Raw genomic sequence first — 19,045 nt, 5'->3', positions numbered from 1 at the left:
GCTGAAGAGTTTATAAAAACAGAATCTGTGAACACATCTGACTAGCAATAAGAAGTGATCTGAGTATAGTAACATAAAAAAACTCTCTGATTAAAAAAAATATTCTCACTCCAAGAAGTTAAGTCAGTTGCTAAAGATCAAGTTCTGAAAATATAACTGACAATTTCCTTCTAATAAAGGGTCATTTTCTCAGACGTTTGAGAAATATGTTTCCTCTCCCATCTAGCTCTGCACCTGTGGTGCTGTTACTGCCCAGGCAATGAGCATCTCCAATGCACTCTTTTCCTCTGCTCCAAACTTATAGAAAGAACCAGAGACAAGACTTGAAAACACCATAGCAACTAGGCACACCATGCTGCTTTTACTCAGGGGACAGTGAAGCCAGTCACGGCCTCACTGCCACAGAACTGTGCAAGTCATGTCCACACCTTCACAACCTCAGAACAATAAGGTCTGAGACGTGGAATTCAATACATAGCACCTCCAAAGTCCCAACTCAATGACTCAAAGCGTAGGTGGATGAAAGTTCTTCAGAGAAGTCCTCCTACAGCTCCAGAACTAGGAGGGCATGGAGCTCATTCTGTTTTTTTCACAACAAAATTATGAAACAGCCTAGAATTAAGTTATGTGTATGTACTGTGTGTTTATTTTTATGTTTTTAAACATTAGTAGCAATAAGACAAATGATAATTGTAAGAGACATTTTCCAATAAAATAAAGAAAAGAAAAAAAAAACAACTTCCACTCTGTAAAAGCATGAACAGCATTGCACACAGGGCAGTTAGCACGGTGTCCTTACTAAATAATCTTTAGTTATTTAAAGACAAATGGGCTGTGTTTGTACCTTATAAGCCATTATTACATGGAGAGTCCAGAAGAAAATAGCACATCAGCCCCATCACAAGCTCTCGGGTTCTGTGAGCAAACCCACTGGCATGATGACTCGTGTGATTTCTGGCCATATACATTCCACATCTGCTCTTAGACATGGCACCCTAGTTATTTACTGAAGACTTCATTAGTGTTTATGACAGTGCAGGTATGCTGAACACTGGTATTTCCCCTTTGTTTATTTATTTTCTAGGTGTAGAAATATAGGTTGCCAGTACTTTTTTTGTTTCATTTCTTCCAGCATTTTTATTTATTTATTATTTATTTTTATTGTTCTGCTGGGTAGGGTACACTGTGGCATTTACAAAAGGTCTTACAATATATCAAATATACTGTACTGGATTCACCCCCTCCACCATTCTCCTTCACCCTCCATTCCTGGAATAGTTTCAACAGGTCTCATTTCTCATTTTTCCACTTATATACACATGCACACAGTATTTGCCCTGTATTTACCCTCTCACTCCCTTTCCACTTCTTTCCCCCAGCTGCCCCGCAATGTTCTTCTATTGTCTTCTGAACTCCAGTGCTTATCTTCAGAAATCAGCTCTTCTTCTCTCTGCTGCTTTGTATCACATTCTCCTTTTCTACTTTTAAGTTTTCTCTTTGTAATTTTATCAAGTTAACTTTCATATATAGGTGGAATTTTTCTATTATTTCAAATTGGGGTACAAGGAACTTCTTGTACATAGAGAATGATGTCTTCTGAAAATTTTCAGGAAATTTTGTGTTTGGTTATCACTTGTTTCCCATTCTTCTCCTTTTTCATCCTTGAAATCCAACTGCATATGTACTAGACTTCTTCATTTCCCATATTTTATACTTTTACTATTTGCTTATGAGTAATTTTCTCTAATCTATCCTTTGCTGAATCTCATATATTTTTATTATCAATGAATTATTATCAATATTTATGTTTGATGAGTTACACTAATGGTCTTCCCAATTTACACATGTAAGAGGACCACAAATCTTTCTGAAATTAATATTTACTATTAGATTTATTGGATTACTATTATCAGCAAGTGCAAACTATAAAATCTCTATAATACAATTCATTACAATTGTCTGAAAGATAGCACATTATGTGCTTAGACTAATTTTCTACCATAAAAAGATTGCATGTGATCAGTTCTTAAGGTAAGATTATGCATGTTTGAAGCTTTTGGGTATTCATCAATGAGTTGATGTTAAAATTTCCAATGTAATTCTATTTTTATTAATTGATCCTTGTATTTATTTCAATTTTATGTATGTAAGAGTGTCAATTCATAAATTCATTTCTTTATTACTATATATTTTTACAATTATGCAGCTATTATCCTGTTCTCATTCAAAGATTTTGGCTTAGAAGTGATTTAATTGGTATTAATATAATATATAATATATAGTATAATATACATATTTTATTTACTCTTGTCTGACTATTTCTTTGTTTACCATGCTGACTCCTTTTATCTTTCTCTCTGCTTTTATTTAGGGAGGGGTGTGCTTATTTCTGCTCATGTAGCTGGATTTTTAAACCACAAATTACATTTTCTATAATTTCATAGAAAAACATAACATTTGTATGCTTAGTTGGCCTATTTAATTTATTTCTAACATCAGTTTTATGCTTGTTCTCATTTTTTCCTCATTTTCCCCCTCTATTTTTTATTTATTTTGGTAATAGTCCATTTACCTTCTCTAATTCTCCATTCATTATTTGGGAAATCCAGTTATATCTTATCTTCTGATAGTGAATACTCAACTTTTCTAAGAGTAATTCAATTTAAATTTCTCTCATACATTATAACAAAATAACAACTATGTTTTGGGGTTAAGAAGTTCTTCCTACCTGGTTACTTGTTCTTCTGAGAAAAAAACCTTTAGAATATTTGTTCTTTCCCAGTCTTTTAGTGCCCCAGATATACCATCTTTAATATCCTCATAGTTTTGACTTTACAGATCTGAAAGTGCATCATTTTGTACAATAACTACTGCTTATTCCTCAATTAATATTCCTAGTTTCATTATCATTACTAGTTAAGCTTTATATTTTATACACTATAAACATATTTTATTGCTTCTTTTATATCCAATCTCTCTTTATTTTAATCTTACTCTTGAATGAATGTTTTAGCTAAACTACTTACTGAAAGAATTTATTCAGATAGAGAACATGAGTAGAGTATTTTCTGAGTCTTTATGTATCTTAAAATACATATATTTAAAGTCTCAACAGAAGATAAATAATGGTATTACTTAAAAATTTGAAACTTGTAGAGGAAAACATAAGGGAGGTACTTCCACATATAGGAAGAGACCAAGATTTTCTTAATAGGACTCCAATAACTGATAAATAATAGTAAGAATAGGATTGCATCAGATTAAAAAATTTCTGCCCCCAAAATAAAACAATTAAAAGAGTGAAAAGACAACCTATAAAGTGGAAGAAAATCTTGACCAGCTGTATACCTGAGAGTGGAAAAAGACCTTAAAGGACACCAAAAGAGCAAATAATCCATTAATACGTGTGTGAACGAACTGAGCAGACATTTTTCAGATGAAGAAGTCCAAATGTCCAATAAGTACATGAAAAATGTTCAACATATTCAACCAGCAGAAAATGCAAACTAAAGCTTCTTTGAGATTTCTTCTTGCCCCAACCAGAATGGCAGACAATTATCAAGAAAAATAACAAGAGCATTAACAAATATTCATTAGGACGTGGAAGAAAAGGAAAGCCTTTTACACTGTTGGTGAAAATGTACATTTGTATAGCCACTGAGTTTGTAAGTATGAAGGTTCTGCTAACAACTAAGAATAGAACCAGCAAATGATCCAACTATGGTACTTCTGGGTATGCCCCCAAGTGTCAAAGTCAGCTTCCAATAGAGGCACCTTAACACCCTTGTTTATCCTGGCATGATTCACAATAGCCAAGGTGCCCATCTGTGGATGAATAAAAAAATGTGATGCATATACACCAAGGAGGCTCGCTCGGTCACCAAGAAGAATGGAATTATGCCCATTTTAGGAAAATGGATGGACCCGGAGGTGATCATGTTAAGTGAATAAGACAGACTCAGAAAGACAAGTACCCATGTTTTCCAACAGATATGGCAGGTTGAGAAAAGGGACGTGGAAGTCAAGAGTGGCTATTAGAGATAGGGAAGGAGATAGACAGAAGGGATGACAAGAAGAAAACTAGAGGTCATAAATTTGAGGAGGTGTTATATACATGTATGAAAATATCAGAGTGAAGCCCTTCATTTCTACAGTTAACACACCCCAATAAAATACAAGAAATTGCAGATGACACTGATTTTCTCTAGAAAACTGCACATGTAAATGTTTCCTCTGTACTCTGAAAGTAAATTGTTGTTTACGAAAAGTAGCAAAAAAGCTTGTGAGCTGTAGATTTTCCTCTGGAGAAGAGTAATCTCTTTAAGACATGGCTTAATGATCTCTTCATTAATATTTCATTGTAATTGAAAAAAAATTCTTAATTAGAAAACACAAGTTTCCTTCTCCAAGCAGTCTTTTACCTGAGTTTGATCCTCCTTATTTGTGTTATGTTTGCTCCTGTTGTTCTCATTTCTTTTCCCCCTTTTCTTTGGAATTCTTAGTAATACTAAATGTTTGTCACCTTCTCCGCCAGGATTTCAGCTTTATACTAATCATTACAATTCTGTTTCATTTGTGTTTTTATTTCCTTGACCAATCCTTTTCGTTTACTATTATTTGAACTTAATTCAGTTTCTTTGAGAAAATAATTCCATTTCATTCCAACCATGACATTTTAAAATTTTACTTCCATTTGAAAAACAATTTTATTTTAGAAGAGTTGTAGTGTGTAGGAAGTTATTTGTAGGTTGTTGAAAATTTTTACTAGCTAAATTTTATGTTTTATTGAGATGTCCTTAGTTCTTCCTTTTTCTGTTCCAGAATCACATTCGGAGTACTATGATGCCTTTATTTCTCAGTTCTCCTTAGACCTGTCTTTTTGTGACAGTTTCTCAGATTTTCCTTTGTTTTGATGACCTTGACAGCTTTGAGGATTCTGGATATTCTGTAGACTCGCCCTCAGTTGGGAATCATCTGATGCTGTGTTATTAGCCTGAAGTTGTAAATTCTTGGAAGACGTACCACAATGATAAAGTGTCATTTTTATTATGCCATATAAAGTGTATGCCCCATCAGTGTGACATCACTGTTGATGTTAACGTCAAGCACAGAGCCTGGGGAGAGTTTACTGTTTTTCCCTCTCTCTGTTGTGCTCTTGGAAGAAAGTTGCTATGGTAGCCCAAACTTATATATATTTATATTAGTATGGACTCATGGATGCTTAATTTGTACTCTGGGTTACAATGCAACCATTCTACTATTTCTCTGTGTCTCTGACCACATTATCTCTCTCTCTCTCTCTCTCTCTGTCACACACACACACACACACACACACACACACACACAGCCTTGTTCACTGGAAATTCATTGAGCTGGCTCCATTTCATACCCTCACTGTAACTGTAAGTTTTTCTTTTACTTTCTTTTTTTTTCATTTTCCTGATTTCTGGAACTGTGAGATATTCTGACTCATCTTGTGCACATTCTGCCCTCACCTGCACTCAGTCATTTTCACATGGAGACTGGATCTTTTATTGAAAAATGAACTAGAAACCCAAGATTCAGGTATTCTTATTGATAATGGAGGATTTTTGTTTCTGGCCGTCTTAGATGACGTAGGAATGAAATATATTTGTATACACTACTGCTTGTGTATATAATTATCTAAACACACATCTGTAGCTAGCAATACATACTCAAATTAATGTAAATATGTGTTCATTCTGATATCTTTAGTCACACACCTTTAACCACAGGAAGCATTCTACTTTTATCTCTTTGCTTCCTGTGACCTTCCGTGGTAACAGTGAGACACCTGGTTCCAACATCCATCACAGCTTAGTTCGTATGTTGGGATGGTTGATTTTAGTGTCAATGTGTCTGAATTAAGTGGTAAAGCATTGTTTATTCCTAAAGCTTCAGTGGGTACAGACTCATCTCTCTCCTGTTGTAAGGAAAGCCCAGGTGGTTTTGCCTTTGAAGAGACTGGGCTGACCCAGAGTGTCCATGAGGGCATTTGTGGTGGAGGCTAGCAGGTGATCACTTGGTTTAGGGTGGTGATCACCCCCTCAATGTGTGTAATCACTACTGCATTGCCTCGGGGCCTAAATGAAGCAAAAAGGTGGATGATGTGTAAATTCTCACCCTGCTTCCCAGAGCCAGGACCCCTTCCTCTCCTGCCCTTGCACATCAGTAGTCCAGGTCCTCTGGTTCTTTGGACTGTGTAACTCATGCCTGTATGCCCTAGTTTGGGGTCTTCTGAACTTGCTACTTGAGCTGAATTATGAGGCCCTACTGACTGCATTCATTGTCCAGCTGGCAGAGGGCCTGTCTGGAGATTTTCTGTTTTCATAACTCTGTGAGCCAATTTCCCTAGTAAACCCCCTTTCACTTTCTTACCCAGAGAGTAAGATTTAGGGTGTGTGTGTGTGTGTGTGTGTGTGTGTGTGTGTGTGTAAGAGAGAGACAGAGAGAGAGAGAGAGAGAGAATTGTTAACATATACTGTTGGGGATAGGATCACCAATCACATTCCAAATCAGCGACCTTTCTGTCCAGGCTTCCTCCATGAGCTTATTTGTACATTTGTGATGCATGTAGATTGTTTGGTTTTGTAACATTCTGGATTCCATCCAGGAATGCACCTACAGCCTAAGTGAAGTTTTAGAAATTGGTAAATGTTACTGTTTGTTCTATACTCAGTAAGTTTTCACAAGTGCCCAATGTCATATATTCAACACTACAATGTCATTCAGAATGGTTTCACTGCCCCCAAAACTTCTTGTGGTGCACTAGTCAGTCCTATCCCCTACACCCAAACCTCTGCCAACTCTGATCTTTTTCATGTATATGTATTTTTTCCTTTTCCAGAATATCACAAAATTGAAGTCATTTCTTTTCAGGTATGCTTTGTTTACTCAGTAATATGCACTTATAATTTTCCCATGGCTTATCTTGACTTGACAGCTAATTTATTTTTATCACTCAATATCATTCCATTGTATGGATGAACCATAATTTGATTATCTAATTAACTATTTCAAGACATAGTGGTTGCTTTCTGTTTGGGGTAAGTTATGGGAAAAATGGTAGAGACCATTTCCATAAAGAATTTATGTGTGCACATGTATTGAGATCAGTTGGATAAATGCCCAAGAATGTAATCATTGGAGTGTAGGGGAAGATGATGTTTATCCACTTATCCATGTAAGAGCCTGGCATCAGTCTTCCAAAGTGACTGTATCATTTGCATTCTTCCCAGAAATGAATCAGAAATCCTGCTACTTTTCATCTTTAACAGCAACTGGTATTGTCAATTTTTACGGATTATTGCTGTTCTAATAGGTAGATATTTGCATCTCAAATTATCTCTCTTTGCAGATGCTATAATTTTATATGCACAAAACCCTAAAACTCCACAAATGACCACTCAAGCTAATAACAAATTCAGTAAAGTCACAAGCTACAAAACGAACACACACAAATCAGTTATATTTCTATACACTAACAAAGCGCTCTCTGAAAAGGAAATATATGGGAATAAATTTAACATGGAAAGCTACATGTCTTCTAAAGAACACACTAGAAGTGGGAAACAGCTCATGTTCCTGGATTGGAAGACTTGATAGCATTAAAATGCCTTTGATATCCAAAGTGGTCTACAGATTCACCAAAAAGATTCCAATGGCATTTTTTATGGAAATGGAAAAGAATCCTAGTTATATGAAAGTACAAACTGCCTTGACAGCTAAAGAATTCTAGAAAAAAGAGGGAAAAGATTGGACCATTGCACTTCTTGATTTCAAAACAAAGATGCACCAATTAAAACTTGTAATGTTATTATGATGACATCAAACAGACCAAAGGAATATTTTTGAGAACCCCTAAATAAGTCCTGCATATTTGTTTTTGTTTTTTTTTTTTACTTTGAAAGATGATTTTATTTTCACATTTGTCTACAATTAGAATAAATGCATTTCCTGGAATAAAGACAGAGACTTTGGATTTAAAATACCCCACTATAAGATTACATACATAAAACTCCATTTTTTTTGCATTGGGGATTAAAAAATCAAATTAGAATAGTTATACAATCTAGAATAAATGATAATAAAATGTATCACATAAATAAAATAAATTCATATTTAAATTATATATATGTATAAAATAGTACCTTGTGTGTTATAATTCAATTAAGCTTCAATTTCACATAAAGTATAATGACTAAATAATAGTAGTTAATTTAAACTGAAAATGAAAGAGAGTCAAAATACCTTAAAAAGAGATATTACTTTCACATTGGTCTACAATACAGTAAACAAATTTTTTGGCATAAAGACACAGACTTTGGAGTTTAAACTATCCCCACTACAAGATTACATCCATAAAACTCCAATTATTTTTTCTGCAACAGTGGATTAAATAAGCAAGTTAAAATAGTTATACTGTCCAAATTAAATGAAAATAAAGTAGAATTGAAATGAAAAGATTCTTACATATTTTAGAAAGTATATACAGTATCATGACTTTATTCATACTGATTTGCTTCATCATATGCAAAAAGATTTGTATTTAAATCATAAATTTATAAAATACCATCTTGACAATTATAATTCTATTAAACTTCAGTTTGAGGTGAAGTTTTTTTTTTTTTTGGTGTAAAATGTAAGGACTAAAAACAGTAGTAATTTAAACTGAAACTGAGACAGAAGTCAAAAATATTTTCAAAAGAGATCTTCCTTTTTCTCTGGTCTACAATTATAGTAAATATAATTCTTGGCATGAAGGCAAAGCTGCTGGGGTTTAAAATATCCCCACTGCAAGTTACATACATAAGACTGCAATTAATGTTTATGTAATAGAGGATTAAATAATCAAATTAAAATATTTATACTATCTAGATTTAAATGAAAATAAAATATATCATCTAAATAAAATATAATGGCAATAATATAACAGGATTCGTAGTTAAATCATCTACACAATACTATTCTGAGAATTATAATTCTATTAATCTTCAATTTAAGGTAAAGAATAACAAGTAGGTAATAGCAGGAATTTAAATTGAAAACGAGAGAGCAGTCCGAAGTACTTTGGAAGAAGATCCTAATGTTGCCAGTTTTCTTCTCCTGGTCTTAGAAGTTCAGTAGCAGGATCATTTGAAGGTGGAATCAACCTGCAGAATACTCACTTCCACTTTGATCATGTGGATACAGTGGGGGACATCCAGCTCTTGGGGGGAAGATGACTGGGGAAACCACTCAGTCAACAGACATTTCTCACTGGGTCCAAGGGACCTCGAGTGGAGGAACAAAACCAGGGCCCACTGCCTTGCTTTCAACAGGCACGTTTGAATTGTGTGGAGGAGGAGCTGGGTCAGTAAATGGTTGTCCTGATGGAGGGACCATCACCCTTTCCTCCTGTTTGCGTGGGGGACACAGGGACCCATTCTCAGGAGGTGCTCCACGGTGGCCAGTCAGCCCATCACAGCTCGAGTCCCCTCTTTCCTTGCCAGTGTGATGCTCCAGGGGATGATCGGGGCTTCTTGAGTCTTTTCCTCCTCCCTGCTGAAGCACAGGTGGAGGTCTGAGTGGACCTTCCAGCACAATAGGAGAGAGGAACGCTCTCCTTTCACATGAAGGTTGAGCCAATGGTGAGGGACCACGTGGAAAATGCTCCCGGCCACATGCTGCATTTGAAAACCCAAATGCATTTGGATCTTTTTCTAAAACTTTCAATTCCACCTCCATTTCCATTAACTTTTGTCTGTCGTTGGCGTTGACTTGCCTAAGATACTGCAGCTGTTCTTCAGCATCCTGGGCCTCCAGCCAATTAAAGTGAGCTTTCTTCTCATAGGAAATAATCTCCCTTTGGTGATTAAGTTTGGTTCTCTCCAGTTTTTCTTCGAGCTCTCTGGCTACCTTTTTATAGGTCTGCAGCTCTGCAGTTTTGCAGCTGATGTTTTCTTTTACTTTGGGAAGTTTCTCCTCTGCGTCTCGCTGGCGGTGATCCTCTACCATTAATTTCCTGTAGAATTTCATTCCCTCTTCGAACAGTTCAGGAATTATGTTAGCTTTCTGCTGAAGCTTCTCTTTCTCAGTTTTGAACTGTGCATGTTCAGACTGTAAAATGACTTGTTCGCTCTGGACATTTTTAATATGTTCTGCCAGGTCTTTGCTTGCTCTCTTGACTTCACGCAGCTCAGTGTAAACTTGGTCTCTTTCTCGTTCCAAGGATTTTAAAGACGCATTTAACCTCACAGCGTTCATCAGGTGCTGCAGAGCTCCTTTGGTCTGAGTATCTAAGGGAGCAGGATTTTCTGGGCCAAGGTTCATCGCTGTGTCCAAGTCACCATCATGTGTTCCGTGTTCTTCCAGAACAAAGGCCCAGACTTTCAGCTTTCGAATGCCTTCACTTAGCCACCTGATGTGATCGTCTTTGTCTTTTAGAATTTGTGCTGCAGATGTCCCAGGCTCTTCAAGTGTTACTTTGTGCTTATTAAGGTGACTCACTTGTTCCTTCCACTCTTCAGCTTCTTGGAGCAGCTGTTTGCAGCTCTCCTGAAGCTGAAAATTTTCACTCAAAGCCTGTGCTGTTGAGTCCTTAAGATTCGCTTCACTGACTCGAAGTGTCCTTAAGGTTGTTTTGGCTGCAGCTACTTTGGGTTTGAGAGATTTTAGTTCATCTTCTAGGGACTGTATGGTTTCTGACATTTCCACATTCAATTCAACTTGTGTATAATGCTTGCATTTCTCTTCTAGCAGCTCCGTTTCCAGCAGGAGTACTTCCTCCAGTTTATGCTTGGAGATGTCCAGCTTTCCACAGGCTGCTTCTCGCTGTTTCTCAAGGCTAAGTTTGTCAAGTAGCTCACATTTTTCTTCAATCAGTGTAAAACGCTTTAGAGCAAGCTGTTTTTCTCTTCGAGCATAAAGCCGGCTTCTAACTGATTGAAAACTTCGCCACAAAAACAATAGGATAGAGAAAAGTCCAATAATAGTCACACATATCACTAGTTCCCATGGGAAATCATGGGGATTTCGACTCAGTTCTGCAGGGCCTGTTGTCATAACCCGGCCAAATTCCTGCAGGACCAGCCCCAAGTGCATTAGAGTGACAGCTTTGGGCACATCCATGGCTTCAAGGCTGCTTTGGTGGTTGCCAAGGCCAGGCTGAGCCTCGAAAGATAACAAACACTCAAAGTTCTGTCTAGATCACTGACACCAGAGCAGACCACTGTGGAGCTGGGGGAGGGGGGTGTTGGTTAATGTGCAGTTTACCCCGCCCACGGGGGAGATTTATATGGTACTGGCCAGACCTTGGCCAGGAGTAGGCATTGTCTTTCATAAAATGGACAGGGACATCTCAGATGTCCTAAAGCTCACCTAGGAACCCTCACAGATAGAGCCTAAGAAAAATACTATTGGTGGGGGGAAGAAGTTACCATTTTTTATTACTGAATCTGCATGTAGATTTCATTGTAGACAAGTCAGTTTACTCACACTTATGCCACCAGTGTTAATTCCCCTTGAACCACAACACAATTGCTCTGCTGCCATCAGACTGGTTCCATTGGTACTTCCTTGAAATGCTAAAGACAGACTTTCCTTTTCATTTTTCTACCTTTCATATGTTCTTCTTGTTTTCACTTTATTAGGATTTATCATTGTACGGGGGGAATCATTGTGCTAATTCCCAACAGCCTTACACTGTACATTGCTTAGACCACTCTCACCATCTCCCCCACCCTCTCTCCCTACTCAAGTCACTTGCAAGGGGTTTCATCGTTCTATTTCATGTATGTATATGAAGTCCATCAACCATATTCCCTCACCTTTACCTCCTTCATTCACTCTCCCCTATCCCACAAGTATCTACCCCACACTGTATCTAGTTTACAATCCTATCTTTAATTTTGAATTCTAAAGTCAATGTTCAAAGGGGTTTCAAGATTTACCCAGCTGTGAGTATGCTTTACTTTGTTCAATTCAACCCAGTCTATATGGTTTCTTTCCTTCCAAATGTATTGAGACTTGTTTTATGATCCAGAATTTGACTCTAGATTAACAATCATCATGAATGATCTCTGTGACCTTGAAAAGAATTTTCCACCCCACCATTGGGTGGCCTGTTCTCTAAGTTGGTTAAACGGCATTGTCAAGTATTTAGAGAATTACCAATTTCTACTTAATAATTCTGAGAAAGGAGTATGAAAATCTCCAACTGCAATTGTGAATTTGTCTATTTTTCCTTTCACTTCTACTAGTTTTTAGTTTGTGTGCTGTGAAGCCCTGCAAATGGGTCCATTTGCATTTAGTTTGTTGCAGTCACTTGAAAAACTGATCTTTTCAGTGTTACCAAGTGTCCCTCTTTATCTCATATAATCTGTTTTTTTCCTCTGCCATTTACTCTGTGTGATAATAAAATAGCCATTCCAGTTTACCTTTGCATGGCACATCTTTTCTAGCCTTTTACATTTAAACTATCTGTGACTTTATACATGAAATGGGTTCTTGAAGAGAGGCTGTAGCTGTCTCACTTGTTTTTCAATGTGAAAATACTTGCTTTTTAACTATTGTGTTTAGATCATTCATATCTTTGCTGTGTCATTGCATTTAAATATTCCATCTTTTCATCTGTTTTTTGTCTTATCCACCTGTCATATATTCTCTTTGCCATTTTTGGATTCAGTATTTTTAATCATCCATTTTATATTCATTTTGGCTTATTTATGTATGCTCCTCTGCCTTTTTTCTGCTTGGTCTGTAGGTTACAATGTACAGCATAAACTCATTGTGTATCTTCAAATAACATTAAATCATCTCACATATAGCTTAGGAATGCTACAATTGTATATTTCTATCGCTTTCATTTTCCATTCTTTATCCTATTTTTGCCATATATTCTATAATATATTGCTTTTCCTTTAACCAATCATCATTAAAGAAATTTAAAGCATGGAGGGAAAGTCTTCTATACTTTACTCTGGATAGCCTGCTTTGTTCCTGTGCAGATCTGAATTGCCATCTGGTGTCATTTTCTTCCTCCCTGATGAAGTTCCTTTAATCCTTCTCATAGTGCAGATGCGATGCCAGTGAATTCTCTGGTGAACCTTCTCGCATGAGGCCTCAGTAAAAGTAAAGGTAGGTGGAATCCTCTGGACCCGGACAAGTGTCACCTAAGCAGGAATGCCTACCAGCTGAGCCAGCGCAAAATTCAAACTTCAGTCCTGCATATTTGTGAACATACTCTTTAATAAGCATGGCAAGAATGCACAGTAAATAAAGGACAGCCTCTCCATCAAATGAAGAAACTGGTTATCCAAAAGAATGAAACTATACCCTTACCTAACAAAAACCATACAGAAAAAGGTGGATTAGGGGCTTAAATGTGAGATCCCAAAATGTAAAACTTCTTGAAGAAAGCATAAGGGAAAAGCTTCATGACTTTGGTTTTGTTAATGGTTTCTTTAATATGTCACCAAAAGCTCATGCAACAAAAGCAAAATTAATCAAGCAGGACTACATGAAACAGAAGTGGTTCTTCACAGCAAGGAAACAAACAACAGACTGAGTAGTTACCTGTAGAATGGGACAACACATTTGCTGTTTTAATTTGAAATTACTAGAGGAATATTGATGTTGACCATATGTCTATGCGTTTATTTGTCACATGTGTGTGTATTCACAGCTAGGAGTCTATTTAAATGTTTTCCCCACTTTTCATGCGGCTGCTTATTTTCTAATTATTGGGATTTAAGTGTTCTTTGTGTGTTCTGAATACAACCCTTTATGAATATGTATTTTGCAAATAACATTCCTTAGTCTTTTTAAACTCTTAACAGAAAACAGTTTTCATTTCCAAATTATCATATTTTCTTTTGTATTTTACGCATCTGTGGTTGTGTTTAAAATTCCACAAATCCAAAAAGCACATTGAGGTTCTCCTTTGTTAAATTGTACAAGTTTTATAGGATTGTTTTTACATTCAAGTCTGTAACGCATTTTGAGTTAATTTTATGAAAGTGTGTTTTCTATCTAAATTTGTTTTTAATATGGATGTCCAATTGTCCTAAGACCATTTCCCGTAAATACCATGGTTTCTCCAGTGGGGTTCATTTTCTTCTTGTCAAAGAGCAATTTAATATACTATAGGGAGTTACTGTGGGTTCTCTCCTCTCTTCTAATGCTATCAAGATTTCTGTAGGTTTGGGGTAAGGCATAAAGTTGTATAGTGTCAGACCTCCCCCTTGCTTTCCTTCAAGAGTGCTGTTCTGGGCCTTTTGCCATTCTCTTTATTCCTTAGAATCAGATATTATAATAAACCATAAATGCCATGAAAAGTCTTGCTGGAATTTTGATTGGGATTGTATTGAATCTATGTATCACATTAGTTTCTTAGCATGTTTTGGTCTTTTGTTCCTTTTTTCTCTTTCCAAGTTGTGCATGCTGATGAATGAACCAGGTTCTCGCACATGCTAAGCAAACATGCAAGTGCTCTTCCCTTGAGCTACACCACTGCCCGGTCTTTGAGTTCTTTCAGCAGGATTTTATTGTTTTCCACACATAGATTTGGCATATATTTCATAAACTTATACCTCAGTGTTTGTTTGTTTGTTTTGGTGACACTAAACACCACTAGAAATTCCATTAGAAAAGACTTCAGAAAGGGGATTGCAGTTTGTATTTTCATATGAAACATGCAAGAATATGTCCTTCCACATCCTCACTGCTGTCCTCAGACCTGCACGGGGTGTTTGTTTGTCATACTCTCTTTTCCTTCCCCGTTTACCAGTAGGTCCTGCTGAGCTAAGCCTGCTGTACTTCCTGCTATATGGTCACCAGCTAATGCTACATGCAGAAGATCAGCACACAAAAGCCAGAGCAGGGGCGAAATAGCCACCTGTTGTGGCCCCATGCCTAACCTGGTGACAATTGAATTATTTACTTAAAAAGGTGTATTTGTTGAAAATAACAGGTATCCTTATTTGGTTTATTACCTTTATTAGAGTTTACTAGTTTGTTCAAAGTGCTTTCATTCTTATATGTTGCTTCTTCAATGTGTTTGCCAGTCTTCTCACTATATGGGATATATTTTCTAATTAGTGAGCAAATATAGCTCATCGACCAGATTTATTTATTTAATTTCAGAAGTTAACCATATTTTTTCCTAAAAATACAATGCCTTATGAATATGACCTTTAGGCAACTCAAGAATCTCAACATTTATCAACACTGATCATGATGTCACTTTGCCCTCAGAGGGGAGCCAGGGATGTCTCAGGACACCAGAAAAGAGGCAGGCATGTGATACCAAGACCACAGTGAAGGTGACTGTCTCATAGATATCAAAGTAATATTGACTGAGGTTAGGCCTTGCATACCAGGCAGAAATCAGAGTATGAATAGCAAGTGAAATGGACTGAAAAAGTAAGAAGTGCCAGGCCAAGACGGGTCATAAACTCTTACTGAGACAGGCTCGGTCCAGCTTTGGAGGGTTCTTGCAAGTGGCATTTCCTCAGGAAGCCTCTCCTGGGCTAGCAGTCTTCTTAGGTGTATTTTGGAGCAATTCCACGTCACAATGTATGCTATCCTCTAACATTCACCATAAGTACCACTGTGAAATTATTGGTGTGGTTATGGAAACTCTCCCCCAAAGAACAACAAGCTTCTTGCAATTAGTGCTAGTGTGCACTGTCCAGCACTGTGTCCCCACAACAAGCATAATGGCAGTCATATAACAGACTTCAAATGACTGTAAGTCAAATGAGAGAATGAGTGCATGGACAGGTGAGTGAAAGAGAAAATGAATGGCCAATGTCAAGGTCCAGCCTAACCAACTAAGGGAGATTGTGCTTGGCCGGAACTGAAGCAAGTCTGGAACATGCTTCTTCCCTGATGCAGATCCGCCTTTGCTGTGGCCATTCCTGACGAAGCCCTCTAAGATAAGAGGCATCTAACACAAAGCCCTTGGCCTAGGAGACACTTCGGACCCTGTAAGTATGAGCAGTCCTGATTGCTCCCTAGGGGGAAACCCCAGGTGTGCTTGGAGAGGAAGAGGAGCATCCATAGGTGACAAACATGCTATTCTTATATCTTCATTGCTTTTCTCTCATGATATGAACAAATGAAAAGCCTGCTGTCAGGATATGAGCAGCTCATTCTTCTCTGACTTTCAGGCTTATGAAGAGTCTCACATGTCATGTGCATTCAGGAAGGACTGGACTCAGCTCCCCCAGCAAAGACACTGCTTGCAAAACTGCCGGTGCCAGCTTGCTTGAGAGAGGTCATTCAATGAAGGATGCCAAACGCAGCTCAGGTGGCCAGCTTCACTGTAAGGTGTCATGGGGCCTCCAGGTCCTAGGTTCCAATAATACCAAGTTTGAGCGCCGTGAGACTTTTTATTTACACAAATGTGAGGCTGGGGACCCTAATAATGAGCCATTTTAGCAGAAATGTGAGTGAAAGTTGTGTGAGAAATAATACTGTGTAATCAAAAAAAAAAAACAAATGCCAAGCCGCAAGGTAGGCATTTGACTGGCACATTGAAGAAGGGAGGAGGCTGGGGTGCTGGGAGATAAGACCAGAATGATGACTGAATTACAGCCTTACTGTGTCTTATTTCTAAACCACAATCAGCTCCTAGAGTGAGGATGCATAGGGAGCCCCTTAGAGAAGACTGACTGTGCCACAAGGACACTTGGCGTGAGGATGGTGCCTCACTTGTCTATTGAAGCTTGAAAGTGGAAAGGAAGAGGGAACAGAGACTAGTGGCTAAATACTGAACGTAGACAAAGTTAGTCATTCCTCCAAACTAGCTCATGTTCCTCTAAAACTTAACGATGTGAACTGCTAGTGCCTGGCAGATCTAGAGAAGCTGAGTTCATTATAAACACAGCAAGGGGCACATTTTTGAGTAGCTATTGATTCACATTCAAACATTGCTTAATCTAAGACTGGTTACGAAAGTGCTTGGACTCTTAAATCACTGTTTGCATAAATCTGAGCACCACAAATTTCAAGATGTACAGAGAGGATGGGGGTTTCTAATAACTCCATAAAGGAACTTTTATAAGGGTACAACATCCATCATGTCACCAATTTTATGGTTAACACGGCGTCTGGAAAGAGCTTCAATAAAATTTTAAATCTATAATGTGGTTTTCACACATTTCAATATATCAACATTCTTCAGGATTTCATCAGTAGTTATTACAACTGTGTCTGCAACAGGGAAATCTGTAGTGACATGTCACCATGAAGAATTCTCCAATGAACTGAAGACTGTGTCTACAAAACCTCAGAACCTGCTAAAGTGACAGGCTCAGGTATGGATTTATGAGAACAGACTTAATGCGCAAAGCAAGATGAGCAGTTATACAAATTAATAACATAATTGTGGAACTTACTACACAAATTACATTAGATGAGAAAGTGGGAGACATGTGAGCAGCTCAGTGTAAGTGAAATAATTTGATGAGAAAGAGAACAGTGAGAATTTTGCCTGAGAAAATCAGGGGAGAAATAAATCTAAGTCAATTCAGGATTTTAAAAAAATGTAGAAAAAGAATTGCTGATGGCAAGTAAATTGTAAAGAAAACAATCAGACTGATGTAAAGCATTTAACCATTGGATCAAGCTTTTGATGTTCCACATTTTCAGGCTGAGAGAGAGAGTGACAGATACAATGACTTTTATCACAGGGTTCAGCCAAGTCATTGCACACACGCTTTCATCAACACTGTATCTACATATTTAATGATGGTAATTTTGAAGTTCTTAGGAGGTGGGAGGTTGTATTTCTGGTACATGTGGCCCATATCCTTCTTGCTGAAATCAATCCTTGAATTGGGACACATTGAGTGACGCACAGATCACATACTCTAGGAGGTTAGCCAGAAATGACTGAAGATGGTGTGGGTGCTGGGAATAGAGGTACAACTCTCGACCAATTGGTAGATCATTGCTGTGGGCTGCCAAAGTGGTGGATGCAGATCCAATCTGTGCATAAACTACACTCTTATTAAGTCAGACAGAGAAGAGAAAGAACCCCAGAAACAGTGTCAGGCAGACAAACTCCTCTTTGGACAGCAGATCTTCTGGCATTCACTGTGTCTGTGTTGGGTTGCTTCACAGCCTAAGGGAAGCAGACTGGATCCAGGAACTTCAGTTTGTAAAACTGAAGTTTTACAAAAAAAAAAAAAAGTTAAACAAATTCCTTACACAATTGTGCAACTTATTCCGTAAACTATGTTAGGTAAGAATGTGAGAGGACTGTGCTCCAGGCAGTCAGCAGTCACAGGGCAAGTGAAACCATTTGGTGGGAAAAAGAGCAACAGGAATGTGACCTGTGAAAAACAGGAAAAAATAAATCCAAATCAGTTCAGTAGTAAAAAAGAGGAAAAAGAGTTGATGCTGGCAATAACATTCTAGAAAAATGACCAGAGAGAGCTTTTTTTATAGCATATTCAGTGTGCAACCATGATCACAATGTGCCTTTGCTCATTGTCATTGAGTATTCTATCAGGTGTTTACTTCATTCTTGTTTTCAAGTGATTCTACATTGCAAGCATGCACCCCCTCTGTTCACCTGTTCAGCAGTTGATGGACACATGGCCGTGTTTCCTTTTTTGGAAACTATAAATAAGACTACTATGAACATTTGAGTGCAAGGTTTTCTGCAGACATATGTGTCATATATTTTAATTAAATACCTGGGACTAGAATTGCTAGGTTATATGCAAACTCTGTGACCAATGTTTTAAGAAACTTCCAAATCATTTTACTGAGTGGCTTTACCATTTCACGTTCCCACAAGTGAATTATTATTCCTGCTAACTTGTATTATTGTCTTTGGTGTTCGATCCATTATGGAGGCATCTCGGTTCCCAGGGAAGGGGTATTTCCTTGTGATTTTGATTTATACTCCCTAATAACTAATAATGTTGGCTGCCTTTCCTTTGGGATCATTATCTATTCCTGTATCTTCATTAAGCAACTGTGCATTAGTATACTTCCTCATTTTTACTTGGGTTATTTTTATTGTTACTAG

The 19,045-nt window shown here is 37.5% G+C and overlaps 1 protein-coding gene and 1 pseudogene across 1 annotated transcript; both read right to left on the bottom strand.

The window, feature by feature from the left end:
• Window positions 1-8,490: 8,490 nt before the first annotated feature.
• LOC141424496 (small nucleolar RNA Z39) lies at window positions 8,491-8,557 on the bottom strand (annotated as a pseudogene).
• Window positions 8,558-9,276: 719 nt separating this feature from the next.
• Window positions 9,277-11,130, bottom strand: LOC141424312 (melanoma inhibitory activity protein 2-like). The gene has a single exon (XM_074077886.1). It carries the CDS (start codon window positions 11,128-11,130, stop codon window positions 9,277-9,279), a length of 1,854 nt encoding a protein of 617 aa, XP_073933987.1.
• Between the last annotated feature and the right edge of the window lie 7,915 nt (window positions 11,131-19,045).

The sequence above is a fragment of the Castor canadensis genome, chromosome 6, assembly GCF_047511655.1.
Source record: "Castor canadensis chromosome 6, mCasCan1.hap1v2, whole genome shotgun sequence".
Lineage (NCBI taxonomy): Eukaryota > Metazoa > Chordata > Mammalia > Rodentia > Castoridae > Castor > Castor canadensis.
The sequence above is the reverse complement of the archived record's forward strand: the minus strand, read 5'-3'. Positions and strand labels throughout refer to the sequence as shown.

Coding starts and splice junctions, on each gene's coding strand:
- LOC141424312 (XM_074077886.1), bottom strand. CDS start 11,130: ATGGATGTGCCCAAAGCTGTCACTCTAATGCACTTGGGGCTGGTCCTG.